This window comes from Cydia splendana, chromosome 16 (assembly GCF_910591565.1).
Source record: "Cydia splendana chromosome 16, ilCydSple1.2, whole genome shotgun sequence".
NCBI classification, from domain to species: Eukaryota; Metazoa; Arthropoda; class Insecta; order Lepidoptera; family Tortricidae; genus Cydia; species Cydia splendana.
Genome location: NC_085975.1, coordinates 4,401,689 through 4,424,117, shown reverse-complemented (window position 1 = coordinate 4,424,117; position 22,429 = coordinate 4,401,689). Strand labels below are relative to the sequence as shown.

Sequence of the window (22,429 nt, the reverse complement as noted above, 5' to 3'; positions counted from 1 at the left end):
TGAACTTAGCGTAGGTAAATTATTCCGAGATTACATTTGAACAGTTCGGAGAGTTTGGATCAATCGAGCGCAGTCGAAGTTGCAATGCTCTTTGCGACTTAAGGTATCATTCCTAACGTTTACCGAGTCCACGTGAACGGTTTAACCACTTTAACCAATTATAAATCAACTCAACATCAAGATGGAGTGTATTGGACAAATCTCGAAGTTGCATTTTTCATTTTATATTTTAATTTTTCATATTGTTATGATCGAAGTGCATGTCTACAAAAAATTAGTTCGTGAAATGACTGGAGTATACTGTTAAATTATTTATCTTAAGGTCTCATTTAGACGATGCGAGAACTCACATGCGAGTTTCTTTACATTGCGGCTTTTGATCGGTCGGTTGAATTGGACGTAACCAACAGTCCGCAATTTAACTAAAATCGCATGCGAGTTCGTGCGCCGTCTAAATCAGCCCTCTCTCTCTCTGGTTCGACCCTGCGCGCCTGTTTGGAATTACAGCAAGCTTAAAGTTCTCTACTGAGAGATCGCTCAGTAGTGAAACTATCAGTAGGTAGGTAACCGGTGATGGTGAGAAATGTGAGAATAAACTGTTTGCGGTATTCTTATCACTAACTATTCGCCCTGGAAATGTTATCGCAGAATTATTATAATCAACTTTTGATAATGTTTTGCAAAATAGAATAAAACGTAGTTACTTAAGGGTCGTCCAGAAATCATGTGATCGCTTAGAGGCTAGTAAAAATATCACGAATGATCACGATGGGGGAGGGGGGGTCAGAGATGATATCACGTGTAATTTTTTTTTTTCAAAGCGGGATATTATTACAATATTACTCAAAAATTTTATCAGATCAAATACTTAATCCGCTCTATTTTATATGCGTATTTACCCAATAAATAACATTTATCGCACCAACTTTATCAAAAAGGACTCGGTTACACGTACCGAGTAGAGTGGCGAGACAGTAAAACGAAGTATGGAAGTTTTACTCGGCCGAGTAACAATTTCATACGCTTTACTGTCTCGCCACTCTACTCGGTACGTGCGATCCTGGCATTATGCGGATACCCTTAGCGTCTAAGGGTACCCGCATCATAATTATCACGTGATCTTGTGGCAGGGGTTGCGTTAATATCACCAAGGGGGAGGGAGGGTCAAAAGTAGGCCAAAAATGATCACATGATTTCTGGACGACCCCTTACTTGCGTACCTACTTACGTAATGTTTTTATGTCGCTCGCGTAATTATAAGGGCTCATTTAGACGGCCGGCGCGCGAACTCGCATGCGATTTTAGTTACATTGCGGACCATTGAGGTTACATCAATTCAGTCGACCGATCAAATAATGTAATGAAACTCGCATGCGAGTACTCGCATCGTCAATGAGGCCTAATAATATGCTCTCGGTACTTTTTTGTAAAACTTCTCGCGGAATTTAGATTCCTTTATGAGAAGTCCAATACTTGCAACAATGCATTTTTATAATTTTTTATATCTTTGTCCTCAGATGAGATGGCGAGTGGCCGGCGGGATGGGCGTACCGCTTGCTGCTGCTGTCTTTTTCATGCTGCCTCTTTTCACATCGCCTACAGGAGATATACGTAAGTACTTACATAAGTATTAGTTATTAAATGCTCTTTAGCCATTGGTAAAGGAAAGGATGACTCAACCAAGACCGGGCCGGAGCTTCCGGCGCTTCGTTTTCTATGGAAAGCACCACGTGATCACCGATCAACCGTCATAGAAAGTGACATGTCGGACGCCTTGGCCCGGGCACGCCCCGGTCTAGCGTGAGTCATCCTTAATACGGAGACAAGCGAACAAGAATAATTTTCATGATTAGAAACAGCGCAATATTTGGAGAATTATTTTCGTTATATCTTCGCGAAGCAACAAAATCGATTCATGGGGGTTTTGTATAATCTGGAAAAACTACAAATCATTGATTTAATAAACTGTTGATAACTTATGATGATTTTTTAAGCTATTATAATAATTTGTTTTATGACCTTAAATAAGAATTACAATAAGCCCAAACATGAAACAAGCTCCGTGGACTAATTTGTAATCTTTCTCATCGCTTCCACTTTACCTCAAGCACTTCTCTGATCATACGTTGCATAGCAACCTTAACCAAGAAAACAAAACATCAAACGGGAAATGTGTAATCAAAGAATTCCATTCTTAGTGCTCATTTAGACGGTGCGAAAACTCGCATGCGAGTTTCATTACATTGCGGGTTTTGATCGGTCGGTTGAATTGGACGTAACCAACAGTCCGCAATGTAACTAAAATAGCATGCGAGTTCGCGCGCCGTCGAAATCAGCCCTATCCTTGTCAGTAGAGATGCCCCGAATAGTGAATTTGGCCGAATACCGAATACCGAATATTCGGCCCTTCTCTCGGCCGAATACCGAATATTCGGCATGACATGCGAACATTTTGAGTCACAATTATTATGAAAACTGTTCGCCAACAAAGCACAACGTTTGTTATGATATATTTTTATGTTGAACAGAAATAATGAATGTAGTTAGAATCAATCAAATCAGGCCCATGATAAAAATATATTGTAATCAACAAATGCTCAAAAACGTACCCTACTTTCCAAGAATACGTTTTAAATTTTATTTAAAACTGTCCCGTACACTTTTTTTTCAAAATTGGGATTTTTTAATGTTATTTCTACTCAGAATCATGAGCTCTTTTTTCATCCTAATAGGAGAAAAAAAGTGTCCCAAGATTTCCATACATTTCTCGATCGTTCCATTCCGAAACCGCCATACAAAGTCTATGAAAAAATGGTAACGGAATGGGAAAAAAACCTTGGGACACTTTTTTTCTCCTATTAGGATAGAAATAGCTCGTGATTCTGAGTAGAAATAACATAAAATAATCCCAATTTTGAAAAAAAAGTGTACGGGACAACTTTAAATAAACTGGCCCATATACCTAGTTTTTGGTTATTTTTAGTGTAATTTTTCTTTTTAGCTAGGTGCAAGTGGTGCAACAGATATTCGGTATTCGGCCGAATAGTAGGCAACATTCGGCTGAATACCGAATATTCGGCAAAGTGGCCGAATAGGCCGAATACCGAATAGTTGCCGAATATTCGTGGCATCTCTACTTGTCAGCACTTTCCACTTGGCCGGATCATACTTTTTGTATGCAAATACTTTGATTATTCCACGAGAATCCCGCTTAAGTGACGGTATTTTTTAATAGTTCTGATAATGCTGTGAAAGAGATATAGGGTAGGGGGTAGTAGGTAATATAACTTGGCTAACAAATTGCTTTACAAATTATAATAATAATAAGTCACCACCTGCCTCGATACGTGTGTTAACATTGTTATGGCAGGTGTCCGGACTTCTTTACAATAGCCCAGTCTCATTGTCCACCCAAACTTCAATCCATAGACCGGTATACTATTCACTTTTTCTACAATAGTCCCAATGCCTGCTGCGACCGGTTCATGGGTTCCAGCAGGCGTTCTACATGACATTAAAGTTCTCCAAGGGGCCTCTACGTGTTGGATCTATATCCCCACGCAACTCACGCAAGCCTATCAAAAGGCCGGGATTTATAGGCCCGTGAAATCCAAAATTAGAATTACAAATAATAATAATACAATACAATACAAATACAAATACTCTTTATTGCACACCTCATTACAGAAAACAATACAAATAATACAGGAAGAAGAGGTTAAACAACAGGCGGTATAATAATAATACAATTGGCAGTATATTCTTCAGCTTTACGGATTTGATTGAGGTAACCTAACCTAACTGCCATACAAGGCAAAAGCGTTACGTAAGCGACATTCTCATGGAATAACAGTTTTGAATGATTCACTGTTAGTTTCACTAGACTTAGGGTAACATTCCATTTCTGACTGCAGCTGCACTACTAGTACGAACGCGTCGGTGTTATTGTCAATTTCCATAGTTAAATGAATGGTAGTGCTGCTGTCGTTGGAAATGGACTGTCACCTTTATACCCTCGAAATATCGGGAGCTCGAAAACAATACAAAAGGTAATCACGGTTCATATTGTCGACATAAGTATATTCTCATGGAATGCCCAATCTATAATCTGATAAAATCTACAGGACATCACGGCACATCTCGAGCGCGCGGCTGGCGCGCCGGCGCTCAGCCCTCCACCGAAGTGGCGGCTAACAATTCTGTCAGCAACATAACAGCGCAGCTGGGGGGCACCACGTATCTACACTGTCTTGTGGGGCACCTTAGTGAAAGAGGGGTAAGTCAAATCATAATTATTATCTAGTCTATACGTACCTAACAAGATTTTAGACCAGCACTTAAAGGAGTGATGGCTAACAACTCAGTTAAGAGCCAACAGGAGTGGTCATTCCTCCATACAAACGTAGTCCTCGTTTTCCTCCGTGGTTTTTGAAGCTAGAGCAATGATTTTTTCAACACAGATTAATATTGTCAATATCTGTGTCGGACCGTTTTGCTTTTTTTGATATTTTTGTTTTTTAAGGCGCTAGAGCCCTTCAAAAACGGCCAAAATGGCCTAATAGACTATGCCGCAATGAGAGGCGTGGTATTCAAAACTGATATCAATTAGCCAAAAAAGCAAAACGGTCCGACACAGATAATTTCATAATCATTTAGATTTCCAAATTTGGTTACGATTGGTTAAGTTTTGGGGGAGGAAAAAGAGGACTACGAAACCTCGATTTTTGTCATTTTTACGCAAGATTTTTCGCCTCAGCTGCAGTTGTCCCTATCGCACTAATTTTAGGGGCGGAGTCAAGTTTCTAAATACGTACACAGCCAGAAAAGTGATGGGCAAATAGTCGACATTTAATGTCGATAATCTAGTGATGTAAGAAGTTATCGATAAACCGTCTTGTGTGAAAATATCTAGATCCTAAGATACAAGGGGTTTTGGGTTGAGAGTAGGGAACACATTTTTGTAGTTATGATATACAATCTATTATGAACTTTTTGATTCTAATATTTCAAATTAGAAATCAAAATCAAAAATATTTTATTGCATGGTTAAAATGGGTTAACAAAATTTTTAGGTACCTACAGGCACGCTTCGTAATTGTCGAGCAATTTAGGGTCCTAGCTGAATTGGTTGTTCCATACTTACTCGTGCTCTATGGAATGTCCAATTTAGCTAGAACCCTAAATGGCTCAACAATCACGGAGCGTGACAGTACTAATGATTCATGTTCTGTATATCCTGCCCTACAATGGCGTTAATATTTGGTTGTCATGTCTATACTTCATTTTTAAGCATTATTGAAAGAAAAAATAGTAAATACTAATATTAACCACTAAGTACATAACTATTACAAAAAAAGCTAAATAATTATACGATTGCATGCTTAAAAAAGACACGTCACCTTCACTCTAATGCTAAACAAACGAAGAATAAGAACTAACAGCGATAAGACCGCCTGTTGCTACCTTTATCTACATTGTAAATCGGTTTTAGGGTTCCGTACCCAAAGGGTAAAACACGGGACCCTATTACTAAGATTCCGCTGTCCGTCCGTCCGTCTGTCACCAGGCTGTATCTCACGAACCGTGATAGCTAGACAGTTGAAATTTTCACAGATGATTTATTTCTGTTGCCGCTATAACAACAAATACTAAAAACAGGATAAAATAAAAATTTTAGTGGGGCCTCCCATACAACAAACGTGATTTTTGACCGAAGTTAAGCAACGTCGGGCGGGGTCAGTACTTGGATGTGTGACCGTTTTTATAAATAATGGTACGGAACCCTTCGTGTGCGAGTCCGACATGCACTTCGCCGGGTTTTTTTTAAATTTGTTTTTATGTTTGTGGTGTAATAAAGAATATTTTAGAGTCAGACCAAGAAAAGTCTACAGCAATTTTGATAGCACACGCAGTGCAAGTGTTATTTATATGTCATAATTTCATAGAAGCGACGTTTGAAATAATACTTGCACTGCGTGTTCTATCAAAATCTCTATAGATTTTTCTTGGCCTAACTCTATTTTAAATTACAAAGTAAGGCCTAAATTATAAAATAAGGCCCATCAATGTTTTTTTTTGTGTTTATTAAACTTGATATTTTGTCTATAGTATTAGCAGACATGGCCTCAAAATTTAAACCCGCTTAAGAATCGGGCCTTATTTCGTGCATTATATACAATACTACCCATTTTTGTGTAGTCATTATTTATACTATAGAAGCATTGTTTGAGTAGCCAATTATTTAAACAGTATTTTTTTAAAGGGCAACGGTGGCAATATTTTAAGGTCTGGATAATAAGATACAGATCTTAATAAGGATATCAATGTAAGTAAGTGAATGTTACCATGACTACCAAACAAACAAATGTGATAGAATTTGCCAGCTGGCATTGTAACATTCAGACAGTTACCTATGTACCTAATCTGAAATATGAATAAATTAGTAATATTTTAAACAGGAAAGTAAACCGAATTTTGGCCTTTTGCTGGACACAATCACAATAGTAATTTGTTTTACAAGAGGGCAAAGTTTATCGCCACCGGTTGATGCATTTGCAGCACCAATGGTAGAAAATGCAAGCTCATCATCAACTGCATAATCGACGTTTGATATGACTATTGAATCCGAGCTTTTTGATCATGAATCATGATAAAACAAAATTTTAGAAGGTCGCAGAATAGTGGATTTAAAATATTTATTTTCTGTGATTTCAAATATCAGGCACGATCATACAAATTGTACATTTGCTGATCTTGCCTTTGTCATTGAAAGACGTAAGGGTTTACACAGAGAATATATATTTAAGTGTAATATGTGCAAAAAAAAGGAAACGATACACTCTGAAGACCCAAAAAGAAAATGTTAGTAAATACTGCTCCTCCCCATGGTTACTTGGTTCCTTATTCAACCTACCTGAAATTAAACGAGTAGGTTAGTAAATTATATCATTTTACATTATAAAGTTAAATGTTTAGGTATCTCAATCACTTACTCACTGGTGGACATGGACGCAAAATTTTTGCCCATCTACTTATACTATCTTATAAAAAATGAAATTTTGAAAGTTAGCACGCTTAAAGTTCGTTTTTTTTTTGCATTAAGGTAACAGATTTTGACATGTCTTATTAAAAATTACCATTGAAAAATAAGTCATAGCAAATATGTTAGAATTATAAATCATATTAATCATATTAATGAGCAAGAGCACCCTAAACCGGCGAGCGTGTATGAGGAATGTTATGAATGTGAAGGAAGCGAAAGTGGTATGTCAGGATGGTAGCAAGTGGAAATCCGTGGTCTCTGCCTACCCCTCCGGGAAATAGGCGTGATTGTATGTATGTATGTATGTATGTATGTATTAATCATATACTTTTTTATATTCTTTTGCTTTCATAAGTAATATAAACTAATTTTTGAAGGCGTTTTTCAATAATTATTAATAAAAAGACACGTCATGATTGTTTACCTTCTTTCTAATGCTAAAAAATAACGAACTATAATAACCGGGCCTTATTTGGTACAGAACCTTGATTTGATAGGTACATCGGATATTCTGGGCCCCTGAGTTTGTTACGTAAAGGACAAAATGGTGACATGTGGTTAGAGCTGATACTGTTAAACTAGTGGTTCTGTGCGCTAAGTATAAAAAATAAGCTTCAGCGAACTCATTAAGCCTAGAAAAAACCCTACACCCTACTGCCACTTAAGTCAGTCTTGAGTCTTTGAATCAATTTCCGTAGTAGTACTACTACTACTAAGGTACTAGGAGGTAATAAGGCCTATAGTAGGTATAATAAGGCCTACCTGAAAAATAATGTTCTTACAGTGTAACCGTGTTAGTTATTTGAGTAACATATATGTAAAGTGATACAATTAAAAGCTAACAGCAAACCAGTACATAAATTATATCTTATGTACTTCTTATGAATTACACTCTTATAAAGGTTTCGGCTAATTACGCTTAATTACTTGAATAAAGGTAGATGAATTGCGTGCGGTCCAATAGGTAACCACAACTCACGGAGTCCAAAACAATAAGCTGATCAGCAAAGTCAAGTAAACAAAGCCAAGTCACAGTAGTAGAAAGATTATCGAGTTCCGTAAACGTAAGCCGGGTCAAAAAATTCAATCGCAACACAGTAAGTAATAAGTGAACGCCTCGTGGCAGTAACGCACGAAAAATAACATTGCAAATTGTCGGCAATGAGGCGCGCGCGGGTGCAAGCGTACGCATCTGTGTGCGTGCATTACACACACAAATACAGTCTCTCACGCCCCGTCAGAGCGACGGGTATATTCAGCTTGAAATCTCAAAATTGACTTTTAGCTCAGCTCCCGTTTCGTCTTAACGACATAGTCTAACGTAGTCATCGTAGTGACAGCCAGGAGGCACCACGCCCCACCATCTATGCTGCTTTTGAAAGTAGAAGTCATAAAATAAATCACGAGAAAAGAGATAAAAAGAGTTTAGAAGTAGGTAAGTAGGTAGGCGGTTGTTAAAGTCGATCTTAAATCCCGAAAGAAAAACAAATGAAAACCTAATTAAGCGTAATCTAACTACGAGTGTACGACTTAAAAATGACATTTAAAATGCTGCCAAGCAATAAAGACATGCCTCAGCATTATAAACGGCTTACAGTGAAGATACCCTATCATGGAAGTATTAAAAGTTCCTCGTAAAAGCACATTAAAGTTGCTTGAAGCCGACGTAACGTAACAAGCTGATCTGATAACGTGTTCACAGTCCGCTTGACCACAGCGCGCCCTACTTGCGAACTTAATCGAGGCCTGTCGGGCTATTCACCTCACTTTGAAGTTGATTCGTCCCTTGGGTAACTTGATCTCTGAAATTTGGAGACTAAATTCGTAGTAAGAAGAAATAGAACGCAAAAGAATTTCATTTTGATCAAATGTGAGAATTGAAGAAATACCTTTTTACACACATCAGACACAAAAGAGACTACAATGACCGCACTGTTCTCATGAGTAGGTAAATGGATACTCAAATAAATATTTATCAACAAACGTGAATTGGCATGCAAAAATACTTTAAAAAAATTAAAGTGGAATTTTTTACCCCGAGTCCCCATTTTCGCTTTTTTAAGGATGACTCACGCTAGAACGGCCCGGAGCTTCCGGCATTTCGTTTTCTGTGGAAATTCGTCTTCGATCTCGGCCCGGGCCTGGCCCGGTCTAGCGTGAGTCATCCTTTATAGTTTAACGTAAAACAAAATTTCTAAGACACAATACATATATCAATATGATTGTCGTGCTTATAGAAAATACGACAAATTTTGTATGTAGGTATGCAGCTGATAGCATTTGTTATTGTTTTATGCATCTCGCAAAAAGACACATTGGCGGATTTTGACTCGTCGTTGTCATCAAGAGCTCTAACGATCTTAGACAATCTTTCCATCAATATGTGCCTATACGAGTATATACCTATAATTTATTCAGCATAATATACATAGGCCAGTATTACAATGGTCGCCTATGATCGGGGTTCTGATTGGTTAGTACTTATGTAGAACAACGTTCTGAATTTGAAACTTTCCCGGCGTAACCACACCAAAACCTAACAAAGGCGAAATACAGCGGAACTTTTGTTATTAAATATTGTAAATGGTTTGATGAATTCATGGCTTGGTAACTATGTTGTAATTGGTTTTAGAATAATTTATTGTAAAACGTATAAATGCAGGTACAGTCAAGTGTCAAAATATGGGTGTAGACAACTTACTCAAAAATAATATCTCTCATAGTTCTTAATTCGCTGACATAAGAGGCTATGGGACAATTTTTTTGAGATGATTTGTGCACCCATATTTTTACACTTGACTGTAACAAGGTGATTTTTAAAGAAAAAACCTGGTTTCTTTGATAGATTTATAACGATCATAAGAGTAAAGTGTAATTCTATGGAACTTGCTAACTATGTAAGCAAACCGCCATATTTGGCCATATGGAAATTGTTAAAGAATGATGAATTTACTAGTGACTTTTGTTTACATAGTTAGCAAGTTCCATAGAATGACACTTTAGCTTTATTTTTATTTAATCGATACATAAAAGTTTGTCTCTTTAAGATAGATTCTAGTTATAAGGGAAAAGACAGTTCGTTTATTTAAATGTCTTAACTTTTCTTTAAACATGATCTTTGAACGTGAATTTAACACCTAAATTAGAGCTGGGATACACGACTCCCGTGCGGGCGAAACCACCTTGACAGCTGGACCACGACATTGCGCGACTGGCGAGACTGACTCGCAAGTCGCGCAATGTCGTGGCTGTGCCGTGATATGAACTCACAATTTATCTCAAGCGACCCTACCAGTGTCGTATTGTCAACTTTGTGCCTCATTCTAAACTTATTGTTGTGTTTGTTTACAGCAAGTGTCCTGGATCAGAAAAAGGGACTGGCACATTCTGAGCTCGGGGAAGTTCACGTACACCAACGACGAGAGGTTCCAAGTAAGTTTTTTTATAATTTTGCATTAAGTAGGTACTAAACTTTAAACTCGATCCAAAAATACCTGTGAGAATTTCCTCTCATTCTCCTCTCCGTCTCCTTTAACTACAGCTTGAAAAGATAACTTTATTATTTAAGATTTTAGTGAACATAAAGTGTCTTGTAAGTAGTTCTCGGTGTCATGACAATGTAACTTTTATGTTTTCAAGTAAGGTATTTGGCACGCTTGCGCCCTTGAAATAAGTATTTATTCCAAGCTAGCAGCAAACTCGGTGCACTTTGAGAAACACCAGACACCTTACAAACTAGCAATTACACAACAAGAACAAACGCAATTCCTACTCTTTATCACAGATACTGCAGCAAAGTAAATTGCAGCGCTTGATGTTTATTCATAGGTCTAAGTGCAACTCAAGAGTGCATTCCTATAGCGAGCGGGCGAGGAGTCCTTTTGCTAGCCAACGAAACGCGACCTCAAGATATTGTAAGGCTCGGAGTGTCTTCGAAAATTATAAGGTTTAACTTAAAGCTTTGTAAATGCTTTATAAAGTGGAGTACCTATGTGGGTAAAAAGTAAAGACTAAAGCAGAGGTTACCAGACATACATAGAAGCCCTACCACGAGATCCGACACTCAGAAGCTGGAAAATGCAAGAGCTATATAGAGGCAGATAACAAAACGTTACGGCTCGCAATAAAATCCATCCTGTAAAAAGGAAACGGCAGAACCAAACCTGTAGCGCTTAAGGTCAAACATTAGACTCTCCCGGGTTTGGTAAGCGATTAGAATAACCCAAAGCACTACGGTATAGTGTCTCCGTTTCATTATTTAACTACGAGTAATTTAATACATTTCATCTTTCCTAGTAGGAATTTTTAGTATTCACGTAAATATCAAAGAGACACTCATAAATAAAAACTTAACTAGGGCCTACTAAATCAAAGACTAACCCTCTTATTCATAAAACTTTTCGGGCCTAATTAAGTTAAATTATGTTTTATCCCTTTCTTACAAATACATAGGTCAAAATGACAGTTAAAGACATAACGATTTATAGCTAATCCAGGCCAGTAACGCGTTTATGAATACCGCCAATTGTATTTAAATTCAAATTCGGCAAGATATATGTAAACAAACTTAAACTTTTATAACAATTAGATAGCATTAGTAGAATTTTACTATAACTGCAACTGATCGCCGAGTTCTAATTCAATTTGAAACTAGGACGTTAGCGATGCAAAATTACAGCGATACCATCTAAAGCGGATTCCGTGTGTTGCATCATTAGCCCTCTTGTGCCGTCCGCTATTAAAAGGCCGCCCTCTTAATACCATTCGTCCCAAGAGGCCAATTCCGTTTTAACAATTTGATACGGGTTTCATCTTATTTTGATACGACCTTGACTCAGCGTCCGCTGTCCAAACAGCGTGAGCCGTTAACGCTGATTGGTCCTCGCGAAAGGAATCAGGATTCGTCTCATAATGCATCTCGCTTGCACTAAGTTTTTGATCTTATTTTGACACCAAAGATCGTATCAACATAAGATCAAAACCTTATCAAATTGTCAAAACAGAATCGACCTCCAGGCCTCTATTCCGAAAACGTTGAAATGCACATCACTTAAGCTCTTTGGGTGATTAGCGTTGTGAAATATTCATATTTAGGGTGCATAAAGCTCTTAAATGAAACAACTAAGTATAACATATAATACAGGTACACAAATACATTATTTATAGAATGTTAAACAGTTTATTTGGCCCAATTTCTACAAGCGTTACTTTTCGAAATTGGAATCTACGGTACTTTTACAAACGGAAGCGAAAAGACTGTTTGAAATAGTACAAGGTAATTTTTATTGCGTTACACAGCTACAAAATTGTATGTCCACTTTATGAATGGGATTCAGTCATAAATGGAAGTCAGTTAATCGTCATCGTCAAACAAGAAACTGAAAAGGGCCCCGAATTGAACCTTGTGGGATGCATATTTTTTTTCTTGTTGTCTCACGATTATGTATCATTTATGTTCTCTTTGTTAATTTAGACGCCAAAGTACAATTGTACATGTTTTAGTTCCATTCTTCTTGGTCCATAGTGCTTGGCTTTCTGATCAGGGTATCATAATGGACACAGTCGAATGCTTTCGATAAGTTACAGAAAAATCTACAATCGCGTGATAAACTATTGCATCACTTTGCATTTTTTCGTCCGCACCCAATCCAAGTATTTATTCCAAGCGTATAGACGCATACGGCCTATCCGTAATATCAACACTCATCCGTCCGAGCAAACAAAAAATAATCTCTCAGCGGAACCAAACGCACTCCAACTGTACTTAACGCTCTCCCTGAACGCTTGAGCGTAAACTAAACGCAGCAGTAATGGGGGGCTGGTCAGCCGCGAAATTAACGCCGGCGCTGAATTAGAACCGCGGGGTAATGAGGCGATCTTTGCGGAATTTTACCGCGAGCTCAAAGCTCAATCGAACTGAGCGGGAAATATCAGCATAGCGGTAGCAGTTTTTAAAGGGCGTAAGTCATAAGCAATAGCGATCACGTTACGTCCTTTTGCGATGCGATGTTCATGATTACTATTGGTATTGAAATTACTGCGTATTCCGATACTAATAGTACCTAATCATGGACCTAATCGGCTAGTAGGTAACATTTATTTGCATGCATGCTGGTAAATGTTACAAGCTGATTATTTTTAAAACAAGTATATACCTATTCGTAATAATGCTTTTTTTTACTATTACAATTACTTACATACTTGTTTTTACTCCCTTTTTCTTATCTCAGTGGTTTTATAGTATGTTTAACAATAATTATTGATAACAATTACAAGTTACGAAATTTTACTAAACATGTAAAAACACCGTCTATTTACTGTTGAATTTAACAAATCCTGAGTTATATGATTAAGATCATAATCATAATATAATAAAGTAAGGGTATTTCTATTTTTATTTTATAGCAAATATCTGGTACGACAAAGTGTCTATACAATGAGTGTGTACAATCAGCAAAACTATTAGCTTAGCATCCCTGCATATAAACATGTATACTATGTAATATGTATGTAGTTCCTTCGAGGTCAGATTTAAATCATTAATGCGTCCAAAAATGAAGAAGTGTAACAACCACAAGTCAAAAAGCACGTATTTTAACGACATACACGTAACGAGCACACAAACTCAGCAAAAACCAAATTACAATATTCAAATCCACACATCGCTTTCACAGTGAACTTTACCGTTCAACTTTAATCCGCATATAAATTAGCCAAACTAGATAACGACGCTGTCAGTGCGGCCGCACCTTTACCACGGTGGGGACTCACCTTTACCCGTGCTTACAGGCCTTAATGAAGGATCGCATTGGAAATTTGGACTATTAGCATAACCCATTGTGCTGTAGCTAGTACTAACAGCTCTCTTAAGTGATCATTGGTAGACTTTATTTCGTTGCAATAAGGTTGAAGAGTGATCAATTAAATATCATGATGATGGTACATAGTTGGTTCGTTAATTGCAACCAAGGGTCATTTGTTTGTCGAACAGTAAGGTCGTGATAAGAAGGGCAGTAATGGGAGTAGTTTAAATCCCATCAAAAACATGAATGTGAAATGAGAGCATATGCGTCGTTGTTGTTGTAGTTGTGTAGAATATGTCGTATGAGTGTCAAGTTCTAGTTCTCTTGGGATGTACCTCATTGAAGTTTAGAAATGACTACCTAAAATATTACACTTTAAACTCTCGCGTTTTGTACACATATTTAATTACACAAACGGGAACGTCGGAATTAAAGGTAAAAACAATGAAATTATATCGCGGTAGACCCGTTTGTGTAATTAAATATACCTAAAATATTTTATCGTTGTCTAAGTACCCGTGATAAATGTAGGTATTGTGCTAAATTTTGGCAAAAAAAGGTAACACTATTAGAAGTATTAGAACAAATTAAATTACTATGAAGTATTTGAACAAATTAAATTATTTTTCAGAAAATATTTTAAGTCCGTTGTTCGTTGGTTCAGGCACCTGCCGCGATAGCAGAGGACGCTGGTTCGATTCCAGCCTGGGGCACTGGAGGCCTTGGTCACTTTTTCTTCAGTCACATTTATTTCAGTTCAAATTAAATTATTTTCGGAAAACTTTTTTTTTCTTAGTATATGACATTTATTTCAGTTTAAAAAAGGTAACATTGCCTACTACCAAGTGTTATTTACAAACATCTCTGAAATCTAATAAGCTAATGATAATTATTTGTCCTCCATCATTTTGATATTGACTGTGTGTTAGTTGGAAAAATTAACATGTTTCAGGAATAATAATGTTAAACTCACCACTTTTATTAACTTAATGCTCTTATGTTATGCCTAGTCAATATATTTTAAAAAAATACACCCTCTAAAGCACATTATTATGAACTGTTTCACAAACATATCCCTACCGATCTTGACCCTCATTTTCCTCGTTGGTCAAAACGTCATATATCAAACCAAAAATACATCCTTATACGTTCTGTTGAAAATAAAACGTTATGGCCAGAACGCTGTTTAGTAAAACTTTGATCCCACTTAAACGGAGTTATAGTTTCGATCCTTGGTTATTCACAAGTCTTGCTAAAAACTGGTATAACTCAGACCTCTGACATACAACAGTCCTCCTCTTCATCTTATAATGATTTAAGTAATCCATAAAAAATAATGTCATTTTTTGCCGAGTTACAAAACTTACAAAATATACCAATGTTTTATATTTGTCGATGTGCATAATCGATATTGCTGCCCGGAATTTTGACATTTGCTGCAGCAATGCAGTCGGCAGTAATGGCGCACTACAATACTAAAACAGTAATGCTGTCTGAATCCAAACGTCACCTTAATACGTAAAACTTTAAGTAAATATGTGATTACCATGGTATAATAATATACTCCGCCTGGTACTCTCTTCCGAGACTCGCGAACCACGTGACTGACACAAGCCTACGTCATCATGCTGTTCACAGACTATGATGACGTAGGCTTGTGTCAGTCACGTGGTTCGCTAGTCTCGGAAGAGACCAGGCGGAGTATATTATTACACCATGTGTGATTACAACTTGTTACAGTTTTTGAACAGGTTTTAACCTTAATAATCGGCTTGGTGATTGGCGTGGACTCACGCACGACTTTCTTTTTATTTCGCATGCACCAATCAGCATGAGTGATCTTCAAGATCGAATCAAAGAATATCAAAACCATAACAAAATGTTACGCCAGAATCGGGCTCCAGGGTCATTTCATAATGGTGTGAACGTGTGATATGAGATGACGGATAAAGGTGGCGCTTACGCTATTATTAACGCCGCTCCAATATTATTTCGGCGCTATGTGACAAAGCACCAGCCGCCAAAAGGTACCATTTTCCGTAGAACGTCACATATCTTTACTATATCGTATCTAGTTAATCCCTAATCCAATTCCCGAATCGCGGCGCCAGCCGCCATAAGGTACGTTTTGCCGTGGAACGTCACATATCTTTACTATATCGTATCTAGTTAATCTCTAATTCATTTCCCGAATCGAGCCGAATGTTTTTTGAATAAAAAGGCTTCTTGGGTGATCCGTTATATTGCATATGCCTCAAGTCTGAGCCACTTTGAAACTGTTGGGCCTACGCAAGGTTAAATTTGGGGAAAGGTCGAATAATATTGAGAGCTACTGCGCATAATAACAACACTTGTTTATTGATTTAGGGTTGTTTTGGAAATTTTAAAGGTTGTTTATGTTGTTTGACCTGTTACATTATATATATTTTAACCTGAAATAAACTTTATGTTTGTACGTACCTCTCTCTCTCTTCCGAGCTATATATCCCTGTATCCCATATGGTGATGGGGTCAGCTTCGCTTCCACTTCGCTCTATTCTCGACATAATTTTCGGATACTTTGAGTCCTAATCATATCTTTTTCTTTCTTTTTTTTCCTTTTTTTTGTTTGTACTACTTACCTAATTGTGTTAATTTCTTTCATACGCCATGCAACATAGCCTTCAAAAAATACATCTTCCTGGGCTGACTTCTTAATATTTACCCCTCCCCTCCTCGCGTCGGTTTCCTCAATGCTGAGGGTCGTGACCATCTCGTCGACATAGTTTTGTGTGGACCACTCGGCGCCACACACTTCTATCTGCTGCCTCGTGAAGAGCGTCGTGTACGGTGGTGTCGAGGGTGGTGCGAACCTGGTCAGTCCAACGTATCGGGCTTCTGCCCCTAGGTCTGTTTCCTTCCACTTTGCCAGTGACCACTAATTTTTCGAGATTATCGCTGCTTTTCCTGGCTATGTGTCCGAAGTACTCCACTCTCTACTCTACTCTTAATATTTACACACTCAGCAAATAGCGGGCCCAGAAGGGTAGGATATAGCTACAGTGGATTTTCACTTTCACTAAAACAGGAGGAAAGTCGACGACTGCTTCTCCGTACAAACGTAGTCCCCATTTTACTCCTTCTCCCCACTTTATTTTCCTTCTGTCCCCAAAAATGGGGACTGCGTTTGTACGAATAAGCGGTCGTCCACTTTCCTTTTAATGTCATTTAAACCGCTCTAAAACCAGGGGCTAGAAAATAGTGGAGAGCAAAACTAATTAAGCAATTAGGTTGCGCTGGCGGCTCGCTAATATTCTTTTCGTTGCCCCACTTAGCCACAGCCTAATGGGACAGACACACCAAACTAAGGCCGACGATAGTAGACGAACGCTTCTGCGGCCGTAGCATAGTCACGTTTTTATTACATGACACCATGCCTGTCACGTTCTAACAAGTATGTAAGTGCGAAAGTGACGCATGACCGTACCGTAGTCCTCATTTTCCTGTCGGCTTTCGCTGTGTACGCACTCCTTCAACCTTTTCCGCATATTCGGAAATTAATGTAAAACTTATGCCTTGCAGTACTAAGTGAAATCCTTTGGAACTTTGGAAACATAAATATGTTTCAATACGTATCATATGCATGATACGTATTGTTGATTGTCAGCGAAATCCATTGTTATTAATCAATCAATATAAATATTACTACTAAACGTAAATTCGCGTTTGTAGGTACGGGACAAGGACAACGGTAGATAATTTCGTGGAATGCTCCTAAAAGGGATATTATAAGTTACTTGGCTGTCCTTATCAGCTGTTGGAAGCGCAAATCAGTTCAGTGGCTCAACATAATGTCTTTCCAGCTGTTGGTCGATTTCCTTAGCTTTGCTCTTAACGACCAGCCGACCATTGTAAGATGACGGCTTAGAGCATTTAGTAACTGGAGATGACTTGGCTGTCATTTTCTGTACAAAACAGTCTGCCGATTTTTGCGGCGGAAGGGCACGTCAAATGTATGACTATGTATGATTTGTACGTAACGTACAGTCAGCAATACTATTCGCTTAGCACCTTTGCATACAAACTTCTATGCAGGGGGTACCTCTGCAGCTGACTGTACAAAATAGCCATGTCAGATAAATGTCAGTCCATACTAAAAGTTTGCACAATTGTGAAAGGCGACTCCGGTTATTAAATGTTCTTGTGTTCTAAGGACGACGGTGATGATTCTAAAGTATTCGGAATTTCTTGATAAAAATTGAAATTGACACCATCTACTCGACAGTAGGCCAAAGGTTATGGCGCCATCGCTCGAAAAGATTGCACCATACCTATGGCCTACTGTCGAGTAGATGGCGTTAATTTCAATAACAAATTAACACATATCACTTATCAGTGAAAGAATAAGCATCAAAGTCAAAATGGCGTTCTAACAGTTTTAATTCTCTAGAAAGATGGCAGTAAATTTACTATGGCTACATAATTTACTTTGACAATCCGCCTCTATTTTTAAATTCTCTTTGCTGTAAAAAACGCGAATAATGAAATTTACGCAATCACATTTTCATTGCATATTTGATATTGACAATATATTGTTTATTCCAACCTTTTCTACCCAACATTTTTGAATGTATGTTTGCCTATGTATCATTATTATACTTATATATTGTTAAATTGACTATAATAAATGTTTCTTGTTTATATATTATACCTACATACATTTAATACCAACATAAAAAGTAAAGGAAAATAAGCAGTTTCTACTTAAATATTCACAGTGTTAGTGATGATACTTGCCGTAACTATTCCAAATTTTAGGTACCTACATCAAACGGTCTTTGAGAAAAACGCACTTAACCGATTTGCAAGACCGAAGTGATCCCATGAGGACACCGCGAACAGTTTTGTGCGGTGCTCTAAAAACATAATAACATTAATAACACTGTGAAACTCCGTATTATAAGACAAGTGTAGACATATTCAATTTCTTTGCTCTCGGCTTGATATGCAAAAGCAGATGTCTGCAGTTTCGTACATTATAGCAGAGATATATAGTCTTACATCAAGTACTCGTAAAATGTGCTTACTTTGACGCGAACAGGTCTCTCGTTTCCAGTCTTTGTTGTATGTGTGTAATATTAAATAACTAGCGACCCGCCCAGCTTCGCACGGGTTAACTAATTATACATGTAGACCTTTCCCAAGAATCACTCTATGGAAAGGTAAAAACCGCATGAAAATCCCTTCAGGAGTTTTTGAGTTTATCGCGAACATACATACCTACACACAAATAGACACGCGGCAACTTTGTTTTATAAGGTGTAGTGATGACTAATAGTTATTTGTTTTAAAAGGGGGCAAAGTTGTTGTTTAACCGCCTGTGCTAATATTGATACCCGAGCAAACGAAAGATTCCAAAATTGAACGAGAAGCGAAATCTTGAGCGTTGCGAGGATTTTAAAGCACGAAGGTTAAACAAAATTTCCCCCCGAGTGAAACACAAAATTTTTCACCACACCAACCTGAAGAAAATATTAACTGTAAGAAATCAAACAAAATCTAACGAAATCAAATCCAAATGAATGTTATTAAATATTTATCCTTCAAAATCATCATTTTAAAGTCAATTCTACCAGCAAGCATAAGAAAACAACTCAAAATTTGCATTTGTTTACTTTGCCTCACATGTGAATAAAATTGCTATCAGTTTTTGAACAATCAAGAGAGCGTTTACCAGTTGGTGTGGTGAAAATTATATTTTACTAGCCATAAAATGTATGGTTACATAAGGTGACGTTTGAATGTCAATTGCAGCTGCATTACTTTTACCTCGAACCTCGAAAACAGGCCTTTCCTTGTTGAGATTTAGGTTCTTACACTTCTAATGTGAGAGTCAGACCAAAAAAAGTCTGCAGAGATTTTGACAGCACACGCAGTGCATGTGTTATTTAATACGTCATAATTTCATAGAAGTTTGACGTTTAAAATAACACCTGCACTACGTGTGCTGTCAAACTCTCAGCAGACTTTTCTTGGTTTAACTCTAACATTTCGACATTTTAGTTTTATCTATTTGTTCGAACCCAATAGGGAATATTAGGCAAAGCTCTGCGTAGGTAGCACCTTTGTGGCACATACAGTAAACAAACCACATTGACACATCACACGTCACGTCAATCACATGGCCTACCGCGAAAAAAGAAAATCGAAATTTCGTTATCTAATCTCTCTATCACTCTTGCATATTCGAGCGATAAAGAGGCAGATAACTCAATTTCGATTTTCGCGTTTACCGGTAGGCCCTTGTTAACAAACCGCCTTGATGCATCAATGTCATATTTTATTGTCTATGAAAACTTGTCAAAAAACAGTTTAAGGCACAGTATGTATAAGTTAGTCTATGAATTTACTGAGTCGGTAGTGCTGCACTCTGGCGGCAGAACATTGCAGTAATCCCCTATTATTGTGATATCTTTAAAGTTTTTTTTTTTATTATTACTCATGGCCACAGACTAGCCGAGGCCTAGATGTGGCCTACGATGGAGCGAGCTCGCCCAGAAGGTGCCTGTTCACTCTGGATTAGTTGCCGAGTTATAAGAGCACGGAAATATAGACGCCGGCAAGGAATTCCATTCCTTGGCAGTGTGTATAAATAAGAAGAAGCAAAGCGCAAAGCAAAGAAAGAAGCAAAGTTGTTTTAATTTATTTTCTTTTTCAGGTCCTACACGGCTATGACGGCGAGGACTGGACGCTACAAATCAAGTTCGTGCAGAAAAGAGACAACGGCACCTATGAATGTCAGGTAGGCGCATAATTAATTTTACAGTAGCTCTGGTGCTCCATTACGACATCCTGTGCTATAATACGCCCATTACGTAACTACCATCTTCTCTTCCCAGAGTGACACAAGCCCACGTCACAATAACATTGCCACTTTATATAGCGCTATCGCATATTATCATGTAGCGCTGTCGCATGATGACGTAGGTTTGTGTCAGTCACGTGGTCGGAAGAGAGTACCAGGCGGAGTATATTATTATACCATGGTAACTACGTCCAAAATTTAAAGGGCCATATGTACTGTAAAACGTTGTACGATACACGTGCGAATTTCCTATTTTACGCACTTGTATCGGAAATGACTATTATCTTTCAGGGCCTCCTATCTAAAATAACGCTTTACGCTTTTTTAAACACGATTTAAGTGTGCTGAAGGGAAGCCAACAGTAATGCAATCTTTATATCTTAGTCCTCAGTCTCTGTTTGATATCCTGCGTACAGTCAGCAGCAGAGGTCGCCAAACGGACGAGGTGTTCAAAATTACCTCGACACGCTCTTTAGGCTGATTTAGACGGCGCGCGAACTCGCGTGCGAGTTTAGTTACATTGCGGACTGTTGATTACGTCCAATTAAATCGACCAATCAAACCCCACAATGGTATGAAACTCGCATGCGAGTTCTCGCATCGTCTAAATCAGCCCTTATTGTTCTCTTAACAATAAAGTCGCGTCAAGATCATTTTGAACACCTGGCCCGCTTAGCAACTTCTGCTGCTGACTGTACAACGTCAGGTCACGATCTATAGAAATGTTGCCAGCCTTCCATACAACGTGACATGGCGCTTATTACACTTTTGAAAGACATTTTTCTCGCCGCTTGCCTCTTTTTATCTCGCATGTAATAATCGAGGTGAAAAGGAAATGAAGTAATACGGTACGAGGGCGTAATGGCACCGTGTGTGGGTTTTATGCGTATAGAAATATCAGAAGAGTTGTTTTTGTTTGGAGCTGTAAGCTGTAATATTTATTTTTCATATCTCATGCTCTGAAAGTGGGTCGTTGTTGTTCTAAAAGGTGCGCAGAAAGTGATACGTTTATGCTCTATCGCAGAAAAGTGGTGTACTCCTCTGCGTCCCGTCCCACGAACAACTGATTGGAAATAAAATGCAAAAATAGTGTCTTTATTTCCTCGCCTGGAACAATTGGTACCTAATTGTTTAATTTTACTAATCCCACGTTGATCCTTTTTTTACCCGACTACGGCAACGCAAAAGGAGGGTTATGATTTTGACCGGTATGTTTGTGGGTATGTATGTATGTATGTATGTTCATCTGTTCCCTCATAACTTCTAAAGTACTCATTGAAATTTGACAAACGACGTGTCGTTCGAATCGTCTTAATCGTCCTTCCTAAACCTTACACTTGCGTAAATGAGCAAAGGCAGAATCTTATACAGCCACAGTTAAACGTTTGTACGATATTAAATTGGTTTTTAAAGTTATTTAGGCCTATATTCATGAAAATAAAATAAAATACAAGATAAAAATTTCTTATATTATTAATTAAATTACTTAAAATATTAAATTACTTATATTGAAAATACTTTTATTATGCTATTACGCGGTGCGGTGCACCAAGGTCGCGGTGCGGTCCGGTAGTCTGTTGCGGCTTTTAGAACGAAAAAGTATAAAATTAAAAAGTTAGAGGCAATCCCGCTGATTTTCATACTATAATGAACAAATAATTTTAAAAATTACTGCAGTTTGTTAAAATATGTGTCTTTTCGTAAATATTGCAATCGAAATGATTTTCGCTAGGGGTTATT

General features: G+C 37.8%; 1 protein-coding gene across 1 annotated transcript in view; it reads left to right on the top strand.

The window, feature by feature from the left end:
- The window catches only part of LOC134798128 (hemicentin-1-like), a 512,059-nt gene that overhangs the window by 446,615 nt on the left and 43,015 nt on the right, over nucleotides 1–22,429 (top strand). Inside the window, exons 3-6 of the mRNA XM_063770470.1 lie at nucleotides 1,518–1,611; nucleotides 4,125–4,276; nucleotides 10,394–10,474; nucleotides 20,543–20,626. Of these exons, the coding sequence (XP_063626540.1) occupies nucleotides 1,518–1,611; nucleotides 4,125–4,276; nucleotides 10,394–10,474; nucleotides 20,543–20,626 (411 nt within the window). The remainder of the gene's footprint in view (nucleotides 1–1,517; nucleotides 1,612–4,124; nucleotides 4,277–10,393; nucleotides 10,475–20,542; nucleotides 20,627–22,429) is intronic.